Raw genomic sequence first — 24,599 nt, 5'->3', positions numbered from 1 at the left:
TACAACTAGAAAAGAGTCGTTGCAGAAATGACCGTTGAAGTAGATAACCTTTTGTCTTCAAGCAGCTTGTCTTGATGCAGTTTGGTTGTTTCTAAAACTGAGTAAGAGTTTCAGATACTTTGACCATGTACAGAGAAGACTTTCCTTATTCAGCTAACAAGTCTGATGTCCCACGTTCTCAAGAGTGGACAGACAAAAAGATAGTAGCTGTTCTGATCAAGCTTGAAAGGTCCTTTTCTTCATTGGTAGAAGAGTTGACTTGCAAAAGAGCATCTTCACAGACTTCAAGAAGATCTTCAGAGTTTGATGAGGCTAAGACCTTAAGAGGTTCTGACGTCTTCATCTTCTGAAGGTTGTAACTTCTGAAGTTCTACATCTTCTGAGCGCTTGTAAACTTCTGAATGCATATCTTCTGAGCTTCATTCAGAGCTTATCTGAAGCTAATATCTGCACACTTAAATTAAATTTTTAGTCCATCCAATTGTTTATTAATACTTTGTTATCATCAAAACCTTAATAGATTTAGGGGCAAACATTTTTAAATCAATTTTGTTCCAACAACAAGTACATCCAAACTGATGAAAATAAGAAATGTCAGGTTTTTTTTCCCTTGAACAGTTCATAAGCTGATTTGTTCAACTTAGATCTGATATAGATTCTATTTTGAACATAACATGTTGTGTTTACAGCTTCTGCCCATAAAAACTTTGCTACTTTTGTTTCGTGCATCATGGTTCTGGCCATTTCTTGCAGAGTTCTATTCTTCCTTTCAACAACCCCATTTTGTTGAGGAGTTCTAGGAGAAGAGAATTCATGCAATATGCCATAATTTTCACAAAAGGTTTCAAAAGGTTCATTTTCAAACTCCCCACCATGATCACTTCTAACTTTTAAAATGGTGTAGCCTTTTTCATTTTGAATTTGTTTGCAGAAGATGCTAAACTCATCATAAGCTTCATTCTTTGTTCTCAGAAATTTTACCCAAGTCCATCCACTGTAATCATCAACAATGACCAATCCATATTTCTTTCCATTGATAGAGGCAGTGTTAACTGGCCCAAACAAATCAATGTGAAGTAGTTCCAATGGTCTTGAGGTAGAGACAATGTTCTTAGGTTTAAAAGAGGTTTTAGTAATCTTTCCTTTTTGACATGAACCACAAAGTGTATTTGAGTGATATTTAATTTTTGGCAAACCTCTGATAAGATCAAGCTTGCTAAGCTTAGAGATTAACCTCCAGTTAGCATGGCCCAATCTCTTATGCCAGATCCATTTTTCTTCACTCAATGTCAAAAGACAAACCACTTTTTGTTCATTCAAGTCAGAAAGATTTATTTTATAAACATTGTTCTTCCTCATTCCTTTGAATACTATGGATTTGTCAGACTGTTTTGATACAGTACATGATTCTTTATCAAAGACAACTACATATCTATTGTCGCATAATTGACTTATGCTCAATAGATTATGTTTAAGTCCATCGACAAGCCAAACATCATTAATAGATAACGAAGAATTACCTACTGTACCTGTACCGACGATTTTCCCTTTTTGGTTTCCACCAAATCCTACAGACCCTCCTTCTTTGAGAGTTAGCTTTGAAAATAATTGTTTCTCACTAGTCATATGCCTTGAGCATCCACTGTCCAGATACCATGAATGATTCATGATTCCTCCTTGAGTGGTGAGCTGTATGACAAACAATTTTAATCATTGCGGTAAAACTCTTTGCAGTTAACAATAAAATCATCTCAGTAGTCTTCTTCTTCTCTCAAGTTCTGACTGTATACTTGAGGACTTGTAAGCCATATGTCTAAAACATATGCTTTCTTTCCCTTGCATCTGACTGGTTTCCACATCTTAGGTAGTACATAACCTTTCCTAGATGGCAGATCTGAATGATATATGATTTCAGTCTTTGGTACCCATTTGCTTTTGGGTCCAGATTTGTTAGTTCTTAAATGCTTGCCCTGTTGTTGAACATTAGGAAAGGACCTTGGTTTGGAATAATAACCATTTTAAATTTTTTGTTTTGTTTGATGATTGTTATTATTCCAAGACTTAGATTGTTTATGATTCCAGAATCTATATTGATCACAAATCCATTGATTGGACTGGTTGTATCTACTGATTCTAGAGTCATAGATAATCTGAGTTTTGTGTTGCTTCTGAGGTCTGAAACTTGACTCTTTTCTTTTAAAAAACTTTGAGTTCTTAGGCTGATTTACTTTAGGTACTGAAGTCTCCTTGATTCCAAAAGTTGAGGCATCAGATTTTGAAGTGTTCAGATTATCTAATTTAATATTCTCAGACTCTGAACAACCTCTAACTTTTGAGCTTCTCTTTCTAGAACCTGAGGAACTTGGTTCCTCTGAGTCATCAGCTTCAGAATCTTTTAGGTCAATATTCTCATCCCTCAAAGCACCAACATTCTTTCCTTCTTCACCTTGGGGTACTACATAGTAAACCAAGGATTTTCCAACTCTTTTGGCAAAGGTTTTTAGCTTTGAATATGTTCTACCATATTCATAGCCAACTCCTTCTCCACGATGTCTCATGACATTATAAACTAAATTAGCAGCCTTGCTCTTTCCAATATTGAGATGCACAAACTGTTGAAGAGCCATTTCCTGCTCATCACTAGGTTTGTGGCAAACAGCACAACCTCTTTCAAGATCAGTCACTCTGTCTAGAGTTTGCTGATACAGACCTTGAAAGTGGCTTTCATGAGCATTCAGAGTATTAAATTTTTCTTGCAAAAGTTTTTGTTTGCTTAATACTTTGAGATGCTTCTCAATAACCTTGTTAAGAGCAGTTATAAGTTGAGTTTTAGAGCAATCAGAAAATACCTCATCAGCTACTTCTGAATCTGATTCTGGCTCATCATCTGAGTCTACATCTGAGTCTGTTGAGGCCATAAGTGCCAGATTTGCTTCTTCATCCTCTTCAACTTCCTCTTCAGATGATAGCTCTTCAAACGTAGCCATCAGACTCTTTGTTGGATATTTGAAATTGGCTTAATTTTGCTAAAACAAATATACTAACAAGATGTTGGAAAACATGTTACAACATCATATTTGCTAAGGAAATCTCGCGCATTTAATGAGAGCATCTGCTATATATGGAAATCCACTTAAGAGCACGCTTATTGAAGATTTGATCTGACCAGGTGTTTTAAGGATAAGTCAGACTTAATGGAATAACTGTATGACTTATCTTATCCTCTAAAGTCCTTTAAACACTTATGGAAAGTTTTGATATATCCTTGATGAAGATTAAAAATGAATCAGATCATCCTTTATGGCTCTCAAGGAGCGTCCTATCTTTTCTGAAGCAAGAGGAGCGTGCTAGTTTATTATATATATGAAGACCAAGTTCAAGACTAAGTATCTCATTGAAAAGTATTAGAAAATACATATTGAGTCTTTGTTGAGTCTTTATTTGTTTATTGTAATTCTTGCTTGTGGATTCTATAACACGAGTTAAGAACTGAGTTTATTATTTTAAGGTTACTCCTAAGCTTTGAAGTACGGAGTTTACCGTGTGTGATTCACTTGAAGCTTTTAAGCAAAAGTGAAGTATTGTCTTGGTGAGTTGTTGCCACATCATTCCCAACATTGTATAAACAACACAGGTTGTGTTGTGTGAGTGGAAGTGAGATGGGATCTCATGTCTAGGAGTTCCTAGGCAGAAGTTGCATAAGTAGTGTCGAGGTTATAAGACGTAAACTAGGGGTTTGCTGGAGGTCTTAGTATAAGGCGTAAATCCTAGGGTTTGCTGGAGGTCTTAGTAACTAGAACTATTAGTGGATTTCCTTCCTGGATTGGTATCCCCCAGAGTAGGCAGTTGGCTGAACTGGGTTAACAATTACTTGTGCAGTTTATTTATTTTCTGTCAGTATTTTACATGTTATATAAGATGTGCCAACAATAGAAACAACATTATTCATAAAGTAGTTGTTGGGACATCTTGGGTAACATCATTCTAGTGATACCAGAATTTCACTCTTCTTCAACTTACTTTTGAACTGCTGCTTCTTGGAGCTGTACCATTTACTCTTGTCCTTGGAGGACATTTCTGGACAGTCAGCAATGAAATGTCCTGGCTTCTTGCAATTGAAGCAGTTCTTTTGTTCCTCCTTTTTACCACCAGAGTTTCTCGAGCTATTTCCTCTGAAGTTCTTCTTATTGAACCTAACCCATTGCTGAAACTTGGTGAACATAGCAAATTCATCATCTCCCATCTCTTCCTCTTGACCATCTGCAGAAGATTCCTCCTCAATATCAAGAAGTTGAGTCTTAAGAGCTTTGGAAGAAATCCTAGTTGACTGTAAGGCCACATACTTGGACTTCTTCTGAGTTGCTGAGTCAGCATTCAGAACCATCTCATGGCTTCTGAGATTGCTTATCAGAACCTCAAGACTCATATTCTTGAGATTTTGAGCTTCCTCAATTGCAGTGACTTTAGGTCTCCACACAAGAGGAAGACTTCTCAGAATCTTCTGAACATGGTCATAGGTAGTGTAACTTCTCTTCAGAACCTTGAGACCAGATACAAGAGTTTGAAACCTTGTGAACATGGTTTTAATATCTTCATCTTTCTCCATGGTGAAGAGTTCATACTGTCTTATCAAGAGACTAGCTTTAGCCTCTTGAACTTTCTCATTACCATCATATGTTGCACACATAGAGTCAAAAATAGATTTAGCAGAAGACTTGTTCTCTATCCTGACATAATCCTCATGTCTGATAGCACCAACAACTATGTCCTTTAACCCTGTGATGCTTAGTATAGAGCTTCAGGTTAGCCGGTGTAAGTAACTTTCTATGCTCAATGGATAACCTTCCATGTTCATTCAGATGCTCGAAAGTTACTCCCAGCTCAACCAAGTCCCATAACTCATGATCAATAACAGTGATGTTACTGTAGAGCCTTTCCTTCCATCATTCAAATAATGAAGCATCACCATTGAATACAGGGGCTTTTCTATTGCCACTGTGTTCATATGATTCATTATTCAAATAGTCATGACCAAAGGCAGTTTTACCACCACTCCCTTCACCTGCACCACTAGCACCAGATCTAGGTGTATTTTCTTCTCCAGACATGATGTTTTCACGATTTTTACTGTCTCACTGTTAAGTGAAAGTGACAGACCAGAGCTCTAGATACCAATTGAAGGTGTGAAAACACAAGAAGGGGGGGGGGGGGGGGGGGGGTTGAATTGTGTTTTAGATAAGTTAAAAAAATTTCAAAGTTCTCAACTTAACTAAGATAGCAGCGGATAAATAAGCAACAACAATAATCAAGATTAGAGGGAGAGAAAATCACACAACAGATTTATACTGGTTCCTCTCACAAAACGAGAGTAGTCCAGTCCCCTTGCACTTCCAAGGGATTTTACTATAATCACACAAGATTACAATTGCTCAAGCACACAGCAAGAGACTTCTACACAATGCTCAAGCACACAACAAGAGACTTCTCAAATTTAAGAAAGTATATAAAGTTTGTTGTTGTAATACAATACTCTTAAAAGAACCTTTAAGATTAAATACAATGAGTACACAAAGACTTCAAAGTATTTTGACTGAGAGTGAAATTCTCGGTTAAGAGGTTGAGAGCTTGTATTAGCGATTGAAAGATTGTTCGTGCGTATGTTGTTATTTTGCAATCCACTTCTTCTAGTATTTATATAACTGAAGAATAGAGTCGTCGCACATGACCGTTGATGAAGATAAACTTTGTCTTCTTTCATCTGTCTTGATGCAGTTTGGATGTTACTAAAACTGAGTAAGAGTTTCAGTAACTTTGACCTTGTGCAGAGAAGACTTTCCTTATTAAGCTTAAAATCCAGACAAGTCACGTTCTCCCTTATGGACATGCAAAATATAAGTAGCTGTTCTGATCAAGGTTGAAAGGTCCTTTTCTTCATTGGTAAAAGAGTTGACCTTCACTTTTGAATCTTCACACAATCCAAGATAACGTCAGAGTTTGATTATCTTCAGAGTTAACAAGTTCTGAGGTCTTCATCCTCTAATACACATATCCTCTGAAGGTTCTATCCTCTGAGGATTCTATCCTCTGAGTCACTGAGAAGCTCTGAGAATCAACTTCTGGTCTTTCTTCAGAATTTGCCTGTATGGTAGTTCTGCACACTTAAAATAAATTTTTAGTATCTTCAATTGTACATTTAATACTTTGTTATCATCAAAACCTTAATGAATTTGGGGGCAATAATTTTCAAACCAATTTTGTTCCAACAGGTTGATCTATAGGTTAATATACAACGGGATTAAACTTATTAAAATAAGGGTAAATAGGGTTTTACCCCCCTACAAAATGGGTGAATTTTGCATTACCCCCTGCAAAAATTTTTTTTGTGATTACCCCCCCTGTAATATAAAGATTCATTCAATTACCCCCCTAATTCGCCAACTAGACATGAAATCTTTTTTTTTTTATGATGTGGCATGCATATGTGGATTTTCTTAGAATTTTTATTTATTTTTATTATTATAATTATTCCAAATCATTGTTATTTAAAATTAAAAAAATAAAAAAATCTTCATCTCAAATCCCACAAATTTTTTTTCCAAAAATCAACCTTCATATCAAATCTCAGGGAGCAATTTTCATCTCAAATCCCTAAATCGAAAAAAAAAAAAATTCATCATCTCCACAATTCCTCCAATTCAAACTCTTCCTCCACCTCCTCCATAACCACCACCACCAACAACAACCCTAACATAATCAACTCCTTCATCCCTCTCCTTCCTGGTCTCTACCTCTCACGTGTTCATTCCTTTGATCTTGGTGAAGGATATGGGTTGGGTTAGCAATTACAAGTTCAAGAAAAATAACAACAACACATGTTCTCCAAACATCATTAATTCTGATTTAATTTTAATTTTCTGGAAAATCAACAAACAACAAAATTGAGAGTGATGCTGCAAGGAAGAGAGATGCAATTGGTGAGAAAGAGAGATGGACGACAACGGTGGTGGTGGCTGGTGGTGGAGAATGAACTGTGAGATTTTATGTTTTGAGAAACTTATGAGTTTTTTATGGTTTTGGATTTATGGGTTTGAGATTGAATTGATGAGATGAAATTTAAGATTGAAGATGAAGTTTGTTGTTGTTGTTTATTCTTCCCATGAGAGTGGTGAAGATTGTTGATGTTTCTTGCTGTTTGTTTTTCTCCTTTTTTGTTTTTTATTTTTTATTTTTTTTAAATGACATAGCTCAATATGTGGCAAAATAAAAATTAAATAAATAAAAACAGTAAAAAAAAAGCCATGTGTAAAAAAAAAGCCACATATAGTTGCCATGTCAGCAAAATTAAGATTCCAAATCCATGTTGTCAATTCAGGGGGTAAAACAAAGAATCTTAATATTACGAGAGGGGAATCATAACTTTTTATTTTACAGGGGTAATGCAAAATTCTCCTATTTTGCAGGGGTAAAACCTTATTTACCCTTAAAATAATACAGTAACAAAACATTCCAAATCTATCGCCGTACTCTTAATCTCCTATTACCAAACAGTTGCATTTTCTCCTTCACAGACCATTGCAGCTTCACTTAACATTCAAGTTAAATATATTTTGGCAGCATGATTTTTTATTATCCATTTTTTTATTCTTCCTTCTCATTCTGTAAAGCCAAATTTTGAAGTTGATGGGATGGCATAATAACAGCAGCACGTTCATTAGCGATATCCCAAATTAAATTAAAAAAAAAAGATTTGCAGACCAACATTTTAAAACAGAAAACCCATAATTCATATGTTGCTCTGTCACAAATAGTAGAGGTGAGGGCATAAATCTATGGGGTGGAAGAGGATAAGAGCTTATCCCTTTGGTGGCTCACTCAACGTTGGGGAAGAACAACATAGGCCGACCACGGTAACGGCGGATTATTTTTGCTTTGGATAATTGTGCTTCCTTCTCTCAATTTTCAACTTATTTTTCTAATTCATTCATTCACCATTTCACCCTGTTTTGGTTTCCAATTTTGCAGAGATATATATATCCCTTGTTTGTTATAGACTCTTTGAAAATAGATTCTTATAATGTTATATAGTTTTGTGTAAAAAAAATATACAATTTTTTTTTATAAAAGCATCAAATGAAAATTTTTGGTTTGAATAGTTATTCTTAAAATGTAACTTTAAGTATTCGATCATTTTATTGAAACTTTTTTTGGATATCAAAATTTCGAAAAATCACTTAAGCTATTTCAAATAGATTTTCATAAAAATCATTTTTGAAATACAACTTTTTAAAAATATTGTGATTTTGACTATATTTTGATCTTCAATAATGTGCGTTTTATGTTATATGATGTCAGAATTAGTGTTTCGGTTTAGAAAAAAATGAATATTAAAAAACTTGTAATATTTTGAAAAATGATTTTAGAAAATCTATTTTAAAAATACAAAGAAAAAATCCATTTTTTTAAAACTGAAACAAACATGCTCATAATTGTTTCTTCATATTTAATTGGAGTACAAACGAGTTTCAGTTTAAAGTTCATAAACTACATATTGGTGGTCTAAGGTCTTCATATGTTAAAATAGAAATTGGGTTAAGTGTATAAGGGACAATCAAGGAAGATATGTGGCTTCAAAAATTGAATGGCTAGAACCTATTCTTGACGTGGAGATTGGAGAAGCTTTGAGGTTGTTAAGTGGACTAAAGTGGGTGGATGAGCTGCAATTAAGAGATGTGGATTTCGAGATGGATTGCAAAAGAGTAGTGAGTTGTTTTTACAGTAGCAAAACCTACAACTCAGACGTTAGCGATATCCTAAGAGACTATAGAATCATTCTAGCTGCAAATCTTGTGAACTCTCGTGTTAAGTTCATTAGGAGACAAACAAATGAAGTCGCCCATAGACTAGCTACTTTCCATATTTTTATCGATACTCCAACATGTATTTACAAAATTATTTTGAATGAAATGAGATAAGTCCTTTAAAGGCAAAAAAATTAGTAATAATAATCTAACAAACTATAATGTCCCCTCTAAATGAAAAAAAAAAAAAAAGGTAAAAAAATAAAATCTTTTCATTCCTTTTCTTTTACAAATATAATATAAATGGATGTGTGATTAAATTTTATAAATAACGAGACTTTAATAAAAAGTAATCTTGTATTACTCAATAACGGCAACATTACATGAACGTGAATCAAACAAAAGATTTTGGCTAACATGGAAGAGTTCACCAAGTTTTTATGGTGCACAAGTTGCCAATATTATTATAAGAATATGAATTTTATAAAATCGATCATTGAATTGAAAATTTATATCGTTTAGATTATCCATAATTTTTTTATAAAAAAAAATCGGAAATCATTTAATATGTTATTAAAACCAATCAAAATTAACGATATTCAATAAGAACTCATAAACAATTCCCTGTCGGTGTCAAGTACGTTGGGAGTAACTGCTCCGTCGACAGTTTCAACTACTATTGGAGTAACTGCTCCCATGACAAGTTTTACGTTGGCATCTTCAACAATGTCAATGGATGTTCCAATAAGCCCTATAGTTCCAGTGAATTTAGAAGTCCTCATATCCCACCATTCTCGTTACCCACTAGGGACCCTCCTTTTGGAATGCCAACAGAAATGATGGCAGGATTACACGCAAATGTCTTAATAAAATATTTGGATGCAATATGTATCTCGCAAGATGAGTTGGTTGGATGAGTGGCAAAGAGGAGGTCGGGTTTGATTCTTCCCTGCAAAATTGAATTTTTTAATTTTTGAAAATATTAATTGATTGTCCGGTCCGAATTTTAAAACACCACTTACAAAATAGTGTTGAGCAGGGAGTAATGTTGTCATCTATTCCTAATTGTATAGTTTTAAAACCCGGACCAGTTAAACCAAACTAATCACCGATCCGGTCATGCTATTGGAACACTCATGTGACATTTTTTTTTTTTTACAAAAGAGGGCTTAAGCCCACACTCATGTGACATTTTATTATAGTGAAATTTTGGAGTCCGAGTACGCTCCAGTAGCAAAATTGTCCAGTTTCCCCATTTGGTTTACTGATATGAGACATGTGTCCTAAGAAAATTCAATGGTTGAGATTAAAAGAATAAAACCATACATAAAAGTGATAAAACAATAAATCATAGAAACATGACTGGAACACTGTTCACCGATCTCCACCACCATCTCTCGTCGCCGTCACCACCAGTCCATCACACTGTCTCATCGCCGTCTGATAGTGAAATTTTGACCACTGATTTATTTTAGCAACTTTAATTTTAATTTAAATAGAGAAAATGAAAGGTGGGTGTGGATGCATCCACTGGACAGTGGACACCCTCCAGTTTATTTTTCACAGGAGACAATCCATCTCCCTCATTACTGTTACAGAATAGGATGTCAGGTATAATACAACATTAATTCATAAGTTTAGCTAATTACAGCATTTCACTTTCCAGACAGCAAAAGAAAATAGTATTGACTCCATAGAAGATGTCATTGTCAATGCTGATATCTATTAGACAGCTGGATAAGGTTTTGTTCAACAAAGTATTTTATTTTGTCAAAGATTTACTCTTAAATTAAATACACAAAAACAAGAAAACATCACTTGAGGAAATTAGATCATGACATTAAAATCCTTCATGAAACTTACTCACTAAGTGCTTACATGCCATGAAACATTCAATTTGCAACACCCAACACATATGTTACTTTCAGTTTCCTTCTATTATAGTCCTGTTGTCCTCAAAAACTCAAAAACGTAAAGGACTCAAACTTTAGGGTCAACAAAGGTGTATCAAAACAGCACTCCTACGAACCCAGCAAGGTTTGTTATAGTTATATATTGGGACTCAAATTTGCTTCTTTAAATTATAACAACTTTTTTACTTCATCTTTTCCACATATGCGCTGGAGCTCGCGTGCTGCAGCCAAAAAGGATTATGTATAGGAGGAAGACGCAACATAAGAAGGAAGAAATATGTACTCACATAAAGCAACTTTGTTCAAGTTCAACAACATAAAGATGTCATCCAAATACACAAAACACAACAAATGTCCTGATTGGATTGACTTTATTTGATCTTATTTACTGGTATAAGCATACACAAGCACTTGTAAGACTATTTGGAAGAGCTTATGACATGTATATACTATATAAGTCGTTTTCATCTTTTTTTTCTTAAGTTAAACAGCCTATAGCTTATATGACAACATATTACTTTATTTTATCGTTTTCTATAGAAATAGCTTATACATAAGCACTTCTATGATAAGTGTGTATACTATAAGAACTTAATTAAGTTGATTATCCAAACATGGTCTAAGTATTGAACAAAATATATTACCTTTCCAGATGCGGAAGGCTTTCTGATTGATAGGTGAACCAGTTATTGTTTGAAATTTGAATAACTTCAAATAACATATTCTGTGGAGTGCTCCTGAGCTCTTGTATCACTCCATATATGGTTTTCCCATTCTCAAAGTAAATATGATTATTTGGGTGCTTTGTCTTGCAACCAACATGCCGTTCAAACTCGAATGCGTTAATAACCTGAAGAAATGCAATATTAGAGATAGCAAGTTGGCTTCAAAAGGATTCTCCTCTATGATGACTAAACAAACTTGCCTTAGAAAAACTACACGATGGACAGCTGCACAAATACCCAGCACCTTTTATAACAGCTCGAAGTTCCTTCTATCAAGCATAGGAAGAACCAAACATGTGATCAAAGATAAGCTACTGGAAAGATGAACTCATCATGAATACTAAATTTTACCTCCCGTGACCATGCCTTATACTTTACAGAGACGCCATCCAGCATACCAGTGGATAGCAAACTTCTAACATTTGAAGGGAAGTTATTTGAAGTAGCCTTTTTACACATTTCCATCTCCTCTTTTGTCTTGGTAACATTTTCAGTTTCAGATGCAGATGTCTGAGCTGTACTTGGAAGTAGTTTTTTAGTGCTTGATCTAACGAACTCTTTTTCATTCGCAACTTGTGACATATGCGACATACACAAAGGTGCTTGACCCATAAACAGTCCGTAGTCGGAAACAAATAAGTCAGATGGAGTTACATCGTCATTGTCACAGTCACCAAATGATATGATAGTGCTTCCACCTTTATTATGAGAATGAGCAAAAAACGGCATGTCATTTCCACTATGATGGTAAATGTGGCCCATTGATATGGTGCCATCTTCAACCTTATTGAATAAGTGGTTACTTAACATAGAATTACCATGAGCCTTGTTGTTAGGTTGAGCAATAGACATGACATTACTATCTACGTGATTGTATCCTTGATCCATTGATATTGAATTACAAATATCATTGTATGTTGAAGCTATTGAAAAGTTGTCATCTCCCTTATTATAAGATTGACTCATCGACATTAAATTGTTATCTGTCCTGTCAAAAGCGCCATCCATCAATATTACATTGGCATCCCCTTTGCTGTATGTAAGACTTGTTGGTATTGAATGATCGCCTTCCTTGAATGCATGAGTGTTTGACACAGTTTTGCTAACTCCTCCATCATACGGATTATTAGTTGGAACAGACATGAAATTCTCAGCCTTCACCTCATTAACTTTGAGGTTTCTAATACCATCGTGATTAAAAACTAGTTGAGAATATTCTAATGTAGTTGACATGGATAAACCAAATGAGGCATCACCCCCAAAAGGATCCAAGATATCATTTCCTCCGCATTCAACTTATTATCTATGTTTAAAGGGAAAATGTTTGTGTCTTCAAAATTCATAGATGCAGTAAATAGATCAAATAGTTGTGCAGTAAAATGGCCAGTTAAAGAGTGAACTGTGAAAGCCTAAAGAATTTCCCCATGACGAAATATTGGAGTTGAGCATTCCTGACGATAGACTCTTTGGAGCCACTACTGCTTGTTTCTTATTGGGAACCAGATCCACTTCAGGGCTATCCATGAAGCACTGATTAGTACAGAAAATTGAAAAATGAACCCCACCAAACCATACAGAAAATTGCTAACACTAAATCTGAGTTACATATCAAAATAAACTTCAGGATGCTTCTTATTACAAATAGGGGCAGAGGACGAGAAATACCAAGGCCATACAAAACCATGAAACTATGCATCAAATTTTTTAAGGAACTTTTGAAGTACACTGACAAAAAATCTAGGGGTGAACATGAACCCGAGACCCGACTCTAAACCGATATAACCGACAACACATTGAAGCATTCGGTCGGGTGCGGGTCTCGGGTCAACAAATTGCAAAAAAACGGGCATGAACGGTTGCATACGGGCGGGTGCGGGTCTCTAAAATTCTATCTCTCCATAACCGAAACCGACCGAACAACCATTAGATGCAAATTAATTTTTTTCCTTCTCTCGCTTTCAATCTAATATACTCTTCTCTTTGTTATTTTTATTCATCTTTGATATAAAATAAAAATATTATATTTTACAAAGCTTATAATTAATAATATGGTGATAAAGAAGGTGGAAAATATATTCTAATATATATTCTAGATCTATTTTAATTTCTACGTCTCTTCTACTTAATATTTTATTGTCTTTAGATCTACATATTGAAAGAAAGTAACTGCATCTTACCCTCTTTGTTTTTTAATTTTCTTCGTCTATTTTTTTTGTTGCATTGTACGAGGTATTAAACTATTCGAAAATTAGAAATTTTTGGATAATGGAGGAGTTTTAGATGTAAACAAAGTTTCGATCTAACCCGTAATAACCGACCCGTTCAACCCGCCACCCGTATGACCCGAACCCGAACAAACCGAAGATATAGACGGTCGGAATTGGGTCCAAATTATATGGTTGCGGTTTTTATCGATTTAGTGATTTTCGGCCCGAACCTGACCGAAATCGACCGATGCTCAGGCCTAAAAAAATCAACTAGTTAATAACTAAAAATGAACAACAACATAAGGTTGATTTACATGAAAATCCAATCAGTTCAAAAATGTAGGAAAATGCATATATAAGTTTATACTTACCGTGATTATTGTGCTGGCTGCATTTAAAGGGGGTGATTGGAAATGTGAAACCCTAAAACTAGGATTGAAGGATCATCATCGCGCGCAACATCTCTAAAAGGAGGTAGTAATAGATTTTTGAGGATTTTGTGTTTCTTGGAAACGTTAAACGAACGATGGTGCTCCGCACGATCATTGTCTTAGACGTCATCTGTGATAGTGTGTGTGTTTGGTTGGAGTGAAACACAAACGAGAGAAATAGAAGAGATAAAAGGGAATCTCTCTTGTTTGGTTTAGGAGAGAACATAAATGGTAGGACCCATAACATTTTTTAGTCTTCGCAACACAGCAAAGAAATGGAGAAGAAACAAACAACCCACTTTTCTATTCTTCCAATTCTGCCCGTTACATAGCTTTGAGGACCATCACTATATTTGGCAAAAGAGAAGTGTTAGGGTCACACTCCTCTAATACATTCTAATTAAAATTTGCCATATTTCCACTTATTTTCTCTCAGCATCTTATAGCGGTTGACTAATAAGTTAGCCGATGGCTGATAGCTGATGACCGATAGTTAATAAGTTAATTGAAGTGTTTGATAAAATTAGCGATTCAACTAACTGATAATGTAAGATACATAAAATGACATTTTTAACTCATTATATTAATTTGATATTTGAGATACTTTAATTATTTATAATTATTTATTTTGATTATTTATTTATAATTAACTTTTAAACATTTATATCCACTTATATAGTATTTTAATTTTATTTCATACCAAATCAATATTTATCTTCATTTATTTTTTTTGGTATAATTATCTTCATTAGTACGTAGGATATTTAGTTTCATTATATATAAACTAATATTGTATATAAATGTATATTTTTATGTTTACCGGTAAATGTAATTTTTTTTTCCTAATGTCAAGTTTCGAACCAAGTACCTTTAGGTTGCAAAGTGACTCCTCAAAATGCAAGAATTGACAATTGTTTTACATTCAATAGATTAAAAATGGATCGGCCTGATTGAACAATGAATAGTATAAGTATATAAATTGAAATAGAGACAAACTATAAAGGTAAAATATAAGAATTAGAAAGCAACCGGAACATGACTAACATATTTTTTTTATATTATATTATAGTAATACTATAATAAATTAGAAAGGATAAAATTGGATTTAAGATAAAATTATAAGGGTAAAATTGAAAGAAAAAATGATAAGCTATAAGCTCATAAGCTACTTGAAATAGCTTCTGAAAAATAAGCTAGAAGTCAGTAAAATAAACTATAAGCTCTTTCTGAAAAGACTGTTACCAAACAGATCTTTTAGCTTATAAGCCATAAGACAAAAACTATAAACTAGCTTTTTTGGCTTGCCAAACAGACCCTTAAAGCGGATTTTGAATTGGGGCATTTTATATTCTAATAAAAAATTAAATTAAATTATTATAATATTTATTTAAATTTATTTTTTGAGCTTTTTAAGATGCAAAATCATTTATTAAACTATTATAATCGATTTCATTTAACATTTCTTTTTCAATCGATAATAAAACCCTTAGATGTATCTTAAAGCACGTGTTAACATACTCTTAGGTTATAGATTTAGATCGAAACATAATACTGCAAAGTTCTTGATTAAAAATAAAAGCTTATAGACAAATCGTTTGAAAATATTACAGTGCAAATGACAAGCTCCTTGCGAGATGAAAACAGAAATAGGCTTGATATGACATAGATAAATTAATTCATGATGTTGCGTCAAAAAAAAAAAAAAAAAAAATTAATTCATGATGATGCATACATAGTTTAATAAAAGGTGAGCATTTGTTTTTTTTTGTTGATAAACGAAATGACAAAGTCATTGAAAACTCACACACAAAAAAACCTCGATCCCGACGTACGAAACTAGTAATTTCAACATTTTCTGCCAGTTTTGTTAGGATTTATGGACGGTGAGCATTTGTTTTTATTTGGTACAAGTTGACAATTAGCTAGTAGTATGTATGTATGTATGTATGTATGTATGTATGTATGAGGACACAAATAGATGATTAAGTAATAAGGCTTGAATCGAAATGGTCACTTAAATTGCAATGTAATAATAGTACTCCCTCTGTAACACTATATAAACAAAAATTACGTTCATTGCATTATTAATGTATTTGGTCTAGCGAGTAAAGAAAAAAATAAGCCAATTTATGGAAAGCAACAAAGTACAGCAAGTAAAGAAAAAAATAAGTTGCAGTAGCTAGCAAGCTTCCAAAGAGACAGAAGAAATAAGCTGCAGATGAGTTCTCAGCATATTTTCTTGAGCCGAAGTCTAACAAACAACTGATATGGTCATAACAATGTGTTTTAAAGTGTTGAACAAATTTTGTAGCTTCACTAGTACAGAAAACACTTTTTACATCTGGTCAAAACCCCATTTTACATCTGAACCCAGTCAGAGGTAGACGTACAAGATGTAGTAAGTTTATGCTTTTTACATCTGACATTCGCCAGATGTAAAATTATCCCCTTTTACCTCTGTTCTCGTGTTTCAGCTGACTAATTTTTTTTTTTAATTAAATTGGACCTTTTACATCTGACCAAGTCACCAGATGTGAAATAGTAACTTTATTTAATTTTTTTTCCTTTCAAAATCCTGCTTTTTTTTATATATATATATATATTTTAAATCCTATTTTGTAATTAAAAAAAACCAAAATAGCATTACAATTCAACATTCAACCAAAATACAATTACATTCAACCAAGTCATTACAATTTAAATAAAATACCAAGTCATTACAATTCAAGCAAAATACCAACTCATTCATCCAAAATGTTATAACATTTAAGCAAAATACAAGTCATTACAATTCAAAACATCATAATTAATGTGAATCCATTGTAACATCACACAAATTAACCTAGCTAGCTCCTAAGCCTCATCATCGGCAACATCATAATCTACCTCGGGATTGTATAGGTCAAGAAAACAAGTTGCCCAGCTGTTTCGCAATTCATACAGCTCCTCCTCGGTTAATGACGTGGGATCATCGAACACCTACAATACATATACATGATCAACTTATTCATACTACATGATCTAAAAAAATACAATAATCCAGACAAACAGAATGCAGGAAACTAATGCAGTCTTCTAAAATAAATGCAGGAAACTTATGCAGGAAACATAATGATGTAAACTAATGCAGGAAACTTATTCATACACGCATGTACAATTAAAATAAATCTTCCAGTCTTCTAACAACTACTCTCACTAATCACTAGTACTGATCAAAACATCCAAATGTAACAAAAAAGATTGAGGTTAATATGGTATGGCCTCTGCACATGTTATGTGATTGGTGTAACCACCATAACCCAATATTCAATTTATCTTAATAAAAGAATGTTTTTTCAAAACTACGCAGCGGATAAAAAAAATAATTTTCAAGACTCTGAGTCAAAATGAATTAAAAAAAAATATTGGTTCAAAGTGTTACATTCTTCATTGAAAACACTACTAGTAATATTAATTAGTAATCATCACTTATACAAGATTCTTTTATAAAAGATACACCTTTAATTTAAATAAATAAAACAACAACAAATAAAGACTCTATGAACCCTTCCCCGTGTCACAATCAGAGCGGAGCTTTTACCAACAACTCGAACACCAACAAACATACAACCTGAGAACCTGAACCTCCAACGGTTCAGCACAAACACAAAACAGAGGGTTAGATAACACAATTATTATCAGTGACTGAATATAACGCATATCAGACACTAAATAAAATAAAAGCAACTGTGTAAATTCAACTCAGACATCTCATATACATATTGAACATATACATGCATGTATCAGACATACTCAGACGTGTATCAGACATAAGCAAACATGTATAAGACATACTTAAACATATTCTTTTATCAATTATTCATCACATTTGAGAAGTAAAAACTCTCGAACAATTAAATCAAATATACAATGTCAAGTACCATTTAACAATTAAGAACGTCACATAATTCCTAATGCATTCTAATGTCACATAGATATGATGTCACCTAGACATATCTATATGTATGTGGTACCGATTCATCATAATCTTGGATAACTTAACCCAAGTGTTTTAGATCATCGTCTCTAAAACATTCTAGATCATCGTCTCTAGAATAACAGTAAACTAGATCATCGTGGTGGCATTTAGAATGCACAAATTGTTAAATTTGTGCATGATGCACAAGTTTATTTATTTTAATGTGGACCATTGGATTGAGTAAATGTATAGATTTTACCGTGGATCATATACACTTGATTGATAATTCACATACTCTCTTTCTTCCTTCTTTTTTGCTCAAGACCTCCATTTTGGGAGAGCCTTTTCGGCCACACCACTATTGAATTATCTCTTTCTCCTCTATAGAACCCACAAATTTATATTTAGATTGGAGTAGTTTGAATTTTCAGACCATTGATCTTAGAGGCCGTTTTCGGCCAGCTTGAACATGTTCAAGGAAAACAAACACCGGATTTGTGCTCTTTGTCGCGAGATCCCTATATTGTACTGCTTCTTCACCTATTCTAACCACCTTCGCTGGAAAGCCACTGCACACCACCATGGGCGATTTTCCGGTGACCATTTCCGTCGGATTATCAAATGAAATTTTCATTTTTAACCTCATTCATCAAAACAATAACAACAAACAACAAATTAAAAGAGAAAAAAATAATAGGATAAATTATAAGTATCGGATCAAAATTAAATTAATAACCAAAAAAAGTCAGAAAACATCACTAACAAAGAATCATATACCCTCAAAAACATGAACAAAAAAGGGAAAATAAACATAAACAACTAATTCAAGCACCAAATAGCAAAATAATTACCAGTCTCTTAAAAATTTAAACTTTTGATTGTCTTTTTTCTTTTTGACAACTTTTGATTGTCTTTAAACACTCACAAAAAGATGTTTCAAACCCAGAAAAACAAACAACTATAAAAAAAAAAAACCAAAACCTTGTATGGAGGGTTGGAGACGAGGTAATGGTGGTGGAGGCTCGGATTGGATGGTGGTGATGGTGGAGGAGTATGTGACTTCCATCGTGTAGAGGAAAGTTTGTTGTTGGGAGGAGAGAGGAGAGAAGAAAGAGAGTGAAGAAGAAGAAGGGTATATTATAAGGTGTAGGAGGTGTATGATAAGATTTAATGGAAATGCAAAATCCAACCTCCCATCTTGCTTTTTGAAACTTGTGCATGGTGCACAAATTTTACATTTTGTGCACCCTAAATGCCACCTCGTCTCTAGGATACTCATCAATATACACAACTTATGAATGCATGAAATGTGCATATACCAAACATATGGTTTTATCTCAACTATAACATCAACCTAATATGGATAATATAATCCAAATATTCTAAATCATCGTCTTTAGAATAACTCTACTCATGATAAATCATCATTTATCATCATCAATAAATCAACATCATGATTATCATAGTCTATCAACAACCAATTCATCATCATTAATCAACAACATATTCATTTACAAGTCACTAAAGCCACACATCATCAAGGGTTCACCAATTCCAATTAATTAAGCATACGAAAGTTAATTTAAACTAAAGTAATGCCAAAATATAAGCAATGTCATTATCCAAGCATAATCTCAGAAAACGAACTCCGTAATTGGAATATACACGAAAAACTTTGAAAATAAAGTCCAGGTACATAAACCGTAAAAAGGTCAAAAGTCAACAAAAGGGGTTGCGCCGGCTAGCCACAACTTAGCATCGTCTACTGTTCATCCTGCAGAATTTTGCAGGTTCGACCTGCTCACTGTATGAGTCGTAATTTGAGTTACGAGCATCTGATTGGGACGCGTAAACATGCGTTGGAAAGCTAAGGAAAATATCTACAACTTTCATGTTTACGACAAGAACCAATTCAGATTTAAAAGGGATCAAAATATACGTTTTCTCTTCAGACTTTTATAAAATGACAGTTTTTCTTACATTATAAACTTCCATCTTTGATTTTTCCAAAACACAAGTTAAATCCCATTAAACCTAAAGTTTCCCCTAATCATCACTTATGATATTTGAACTTTAACAAACATCATTCCAACAATAATTCAACACCAAACATACAAGATTCATTCATCAAAATTCATAGTAATCACATAAAAACACTTATTTCATGGATTTAAGCTCAAAATCACAACTTACCAAAAACAACTCAAATGCCATCATCTAACATCAAAGTAACTATTTTCCCAAGAAAAATCATCCAATAATCATGAACAAACATATAGATTCATGTATCAACACATAAAACTCATAAATAAATATATTCCCAAATCCCACATACAAACCCCCAAATTGAGATGATGAGAGTTTGGGCTAGAGAAAAGAATTTTCTCTCCTCTCATGAATTCATCTCCAATAATTATGTTACTATCCCTCTTACCTTAGATTTGTTGAAATTTACTCCTTCACTTGGTTTCTCTACTCTATTTGGCTTGTTCTTTGAGCTTGACTTTTCCTTTCTCTTTTCTTCTTCTTGCCTCCTCTTATTCTTGTCTCTTTAAAACCCTCCTCTTTTCTTTCACAAAATGTTGAAATGGTAATTTTATGATTATAAGGATAAGGATGTCTCGCTAGTTTCAATGGGTGTGGGTTGATAAGGCTAATTAATATGGACCAAGGGAAAACAATTTGATGGAGTAACCAAGATATGAAACGTGAGTGCTCCACTAATCTCCCATTTGGGTGAATTGGTATTTTAATATCATGATTTCCACTGTGTATATATGATTCCGACTAAAAGTGAATGAAGGCTCAACATGAATAGCTAGGGCGGTTTACAAAATAAAAGAAGTGAGTTCTATATTCTATTTATACCAATATATCAACTAGGTTTCTATTCTCTACACTATTCCTATTTACACCCCAAATTTCAATGGACTATTCTATCTCTCCCACACAAAGCCCAACTCATATAAAATCTAAATAACACTTGATTCTATTTAATTAACCGACTTAACCAAAACCGATAAATATTCCAAATACGAAAGTTACACGCCACATAATTAAATAAATAATAATCACATAAATAAACACAAATAGTTAAATAAATACTAATAAACAAACAAATAACTATTTTTTTTTAAAAAAAAAAAAAAAAAACGGGCGTTACAATTGGTGTCAAAACGGACATGTATCACAAATAATGATATTAGTATATTAGAAATATCTGAAAGATAGATGCCAAGTACAGTACCTTTCTGCTCAACTTCAATTTGGCATGAGCAGTTGAGAGACGTATTATGGTTTCTAAAGTTCTGGCAGTTATTGGAAGTGTTCCTCCGGTCTGCATAAATCCAGCAAGATATCAATAAAAATTAATATGTATAACTATTGATATGCTTCTATAAGCTTTCCTAATACTAACCTTTGCATTTGAATTTGCATTTCTGAGCTCAGTATATGCTGTGGCAATCTGGTCAGATGCCTGTCGAAAAATTTAATTGATATAAGGAATTGGAACAAAAGCATAAACATCATTTAGAAAATCAGACTTCATAAGAACCATCCACAGGTGTGGCAATCGTAAAACGATATAGCGACCCAAAAGTTCCTTACAGTGGATAAATTGTAATATATTAGAGGAAAATCACTATAAATCAAGAAAAGAATGATATTTCTATTAGTAACAGCACCTCATCAGTCAGGTCAGGTTGAATCCTATGCTTAGCATAATGGATATACTTTTTAAGAAACTTAATTGTAAGTGTATCGCGTTTGCGACCTCTATCAGTTTTCTTTCCATGTAGCGTTCTGTTATATTTGACAAAGACAGATGATTCAGTATCAGCTTCCTCTTCTCTTCCATATCGTGCACTCCCATCATGTGCTGCCTCACCTGTATTGGCAAGTACATTAATTTGAATTCTCTAGTGAATGCATGTTTCAACATTTTCTGAAAACTGCTTATATACCTCCATCAATAGCAGAACAAAATCGATGCATACGAAGGACGTGCTCTGATATTTGGCGATCAATATCAGGATCCATTTGATCCAACACGATAAACAAGAGAATTAGCCTCTTTGTTGAGAAGAGATACATTGTTGGCTATGAGCACAGTCCTGCATGCACATTAATCAATCAAGTTTCTATTCAATAAAGCAAGAGCAAAGGAATTGTTCAGTCTATTTTCTGAAGCTACCTGAATACACCATTCACACTGCCTTTGCTTTTTCCTGGAAGAGCCTTATATATCCCGACAATAGCCACACGATCTCCAGGCTTGCAAGAATCAACAAGATTATCCTCTGCTATGACATCCAATGTTCTTGGGAGCTGACCAGGCGCAGAATTTTCAGGAACTTCCTGCATGGACAAGGTTTGTTGATCCTTGTATTTGCACAATCCATACTCGGTCACAAGTAAATTGCCAGTTTCATCCTACAACAAACACTTAGTCAGTATATTTTATCCTTTGGTAATGATAAAAATAATGCTAGAAATCAAGGATCTTGAGATTACCCTTGTGGGATAAACAGACCCTGTGGGCAAACCCAAATTAGATGTAATATCTCGATAATCACGGCTAGTGTAGTTGCCAGTGGTGGGGCAAAAATGAACACTTTTAACAACCTTTGGCCTTACGAGAGAACCTATAAATGAAAATAATAGGTTAGATTCCAGCATGCTTGAACAGAGCATTTATTCACAGTTGTAGAATATTTTGAATTTGAATTGTGTTCATAATTATAATCTGTATGAAACAGAAAGGAAAGAGAAAACAGGACAAGCTACCGAAAGATAACACAAATTGCAGCTTAAAAAAAGAGATTACATGCTTTTTAACAAGAAAATGACCTTTATATTACAGTTATCCTCTAGCAAAATGCATAACATACCACCATCGGACCCATTAAAATAAAAATTAGACCCAAAACTGAATGGATACAAAAGAATCACCCATAACAGGTAAGTATAAGCAATATTCACCTACCAAATTTTGGGAAAATGATTAATATTATAGGCACTTTAGTACTCAACCCTACTTATATCTGTATAACAAGTTTATTGTGTTTTCATGTTCTATTAAAAACTTAAATTAAATACTCTTGTCCGTATAAGCAATATTTACCTACCAAACTTTTTGGAAACAATTAATATTATAGGCACTTTAGTACTCAATAGTCAATCCTATTTATATTTGTATAACAAGTTTATCATGTTTTCATGTTTGATAGCTAAAATTTGGGGGATATATTTTCAAAACAACAAAGATTTTCTATAAAACACTTAAATTCAATACTCTTGTCCGTACTGTTTTGTAAATTAGGATTTGGATAATCTTTGAATGTTATTCTGTATAATATATTACACTTAAAATCGATACTGTTTCAAAAAGTATAAAGTTTAACATTAGTTATTGTTAACAATACAGTTCAACATCCACCATAATCATCCTCATCTCCCATCAAAACCACATAACCACCACGTAACAATTCTAAGAGCTAAAACACAGAGAAATCACGAAAAGGAAAATATTTAAAAAGGATTAAAAAAGAAAGAAGAGTACCTGAATCAATGTGAGAGAGAAAGACAAGCTTCGATTCGTGAGAGTAGATGCCGGAGAAAGAAAGAGAAGCTTCGATTTGGAGTTAGGGTTCGTGAGAGAGAGGACGACTGCGAGTGAGAGAGAGGACAGCGCTGGTGGTGATTTGATTAAAGGTTGCGGAGGGTTCAATCTTGTCGCCGGTAGAGGACGGCGCTGAGGGTTTGCATCGCCGGTTCAATCTTGCGCAGGTGAGGATGGTTGCTGCTGAGGGTTGCGTTTTGGTTTTTTTTTTGTCAGCGCTATTGCATTTTTTTTTAGTCTTGGGAGAGAGATATCACTATTAGATATATTTCACCATAATTATAAGATTGCCACCGTGTTTAGTTATGTTTCTGGTATATTGAAGCCAGATGTAAAAAATCTTGTCTATTTATTTTTCACATCTGTGGATATTGAAACCAGATGAAAAGACTACTCCATATAGCGTTTTACATCTGACATATGCTCGTCAGATGTAAACTACTTGTGTAATATGTCATATTTGTACTAATGCTTATTTCTAACATGAATTTGAAGATATTGTTGGGCTTAATTCTTTTCAATTCTCAACCAATTTTTGCCCAAATTAAACATAGATTAATAACCTTATTCTCAAATTGAATTAAACGCAGAGAGAGATTCACGACAAGCGAGTTTGACAACAGAGATTCACGAGACCTGAACAGAATTATAATGCATATAATATCAATGCATCGTGAAATTATTTGTGTGAATGGAACATGTGCTTGAGTAAGTATTAGTAGAGGTATTTGTTTTAGTGGGAAGAGAGAGGTTAAAATATGCATGCATGCTTTCTAATGTGATCTACTTGTGATGTATTTGAAGTGAATACTTTGTAGCTAAATGATATTATGTGCAAGTTGATTGACCGTATGATATTTTGATTTATTGCTTCTATGGAAACAATTTAACTTTGTTTTACCTTTCGTTACAGAAATAGCTTATACATAAGCACTTATATATTA

The 24,599-nt window shown here is 33.7% G+C and overlaps 2 protein-coding genes across 9 annotated transcripts; both read right to left on the bottom strand.

Moving 5' to 3' along the window:
* Positions 1-232: 232 nt before the first annotated feature.
* On the bottom strand, positions 233-23,919 carry LOC123921514 (DNA replication licensing factor MCM3-like). 3 transcript variants are annotated; one of them, XM_045974114.1, is made up of 8 exons: positions 23,596-23,919; positions 22,548-22,678; positions 22,228-22,466; positions 21,998-22,147; positions 21,719-21,921; positions 21,451-21,510; positions 21,280-21,369; positions 233-447 (listed from the first exon to the last, which is right to left on the bottom strand). In XM_045974114.1, exons 4-8 carry the CDS (start codon positions 22,125-22,127, stop codon positions 424-426), a joined length of 507 nt encoding a protein of 168 aa, XP_045830070.1. In that variant the 5' UTR covers positions 22,128-22,147; positions 22,228-22,466; positions 22,548-22,678; positions 23,596-23,919; the 3' UTR covers positions 233-423. The 3 variants fall into 3 exon arrangements, with proteins under 3 accessions (XP_045830070.1, XP_045830064.1, XP_045830056.1); XM_045974108.1 differs by lacking the exon at positions 233-447 and adding an exon at positions 16,819-17,692 and having other exon boundaries at positions 23,596-23,917; XM_045974100.1 differs by lacking the exon at positions 233-447 and adding an exon at positions 16,819-17,053 and having other exon boundaries at positions 23,596-23,905.
* On the bottom strand, positions 10,406-14,397 carry LOC123921484. 6 transcript variants are annotated; one of them, XM_045974085.1, is made up of 6 exons: positions 14,015-14,340; positions 12,255-12,966; positions 11,788-12,134; positions 11,637-11,705; positions 11,356-11,561; positions 10,406-10,932 (listed from the first exon to the last, which is right to left on the bottom strand). In XM_045974085.1, the coding sequence occupies exons 2-6, from the start codon at positions 12,667-12,669 to the stop codon at positions 10,899-10,901; spliced, it is 1,071 nt and encodes a 356-aa protein (XP_045830041.1). In that variant the 5' UTR covers positions 12,670-12,966; positions 14,015-14,340; the 3' UTR covers positions 10,406-10,898. The 6 variants fall into 6 exon arrangements, with proteins under 6 accessions (XP_045830041.1, XP_045830045.1, XP_045830022.1 ...); XM_045974089.1 differs by having other exon boundaries at positions 12,255-12,952; XM_045974066.1 differs by having other exon boundaries at positions 11,788-12,966; positions 14,015-14,371.
* Positions 23,920-24,599: the final 680 nt, after the last annotated feature.

The sequence above is a fragment of the Trifolium pratense genome, linkage group LG1 (genome assembly GCF_020283565.1).
Source record: "Trifolium pratense cultivar HEN17-A07 linkage group LG1, ARS_RC_1.1, whole genome shotgun sequence".
NCBI classification, from domain to species: Eukaryota; Viridiplantae; Streptophyta; class Magnoliopsida; order Fabales; family Fabaceae; genus Trifolium; species Trifolium pratense.
This window is presented reverse-complemented; position numbering and strand designations above follow the sequence as displayed.

Excerpts from the sequence above, each read along its gene's own strand:
- LOC123921484 (XM_045974066.1), bottom strand. The coding sequence starts at position 12,669 with ATGTCAACTACATTAGAATATTCTCAACTAGTTTTTAATCACGATGGT. Across the intron at positions 11,706-11,787 it reads ATAAGGCATGGTCACGGGAG|AAGGAACTTCGAGCTGTTAT; the intron begins GTAAAATTTAGT and ends TATGCTTGATAG. Across the intron at positions 11,562-11,636 it reads CATCGTGTAGTTTTTCTAAG|GTTATTAACGCATTCGAGTT; the intron begins GCAAGTTTGTTT and ends GCATTTCTTCAG.
- LOC123921514 (XM_045974100.1), bottom strand. The coding sequence starts at position 22,127 with ATGTATCTCTTCTCAACAAAGAGGCTAATTCTCTTGTTTATCGTGTTG. Across the intron at positions 21,511-21,718 it reads AACCTGACCTGACTGATGAG|GCATCTGACCAGATTGCCAC; the intron begins GTGCTGTTACTA and ends ATTTTTCGACAG. Across the intron at positions 17,054-21,279 it reads AATTGAAGTTGAGCAGAAAG|GTGTTCGATGATCCCACGTC; the intron begins GTACTGTACTTG and ends TATGTATTGTAG.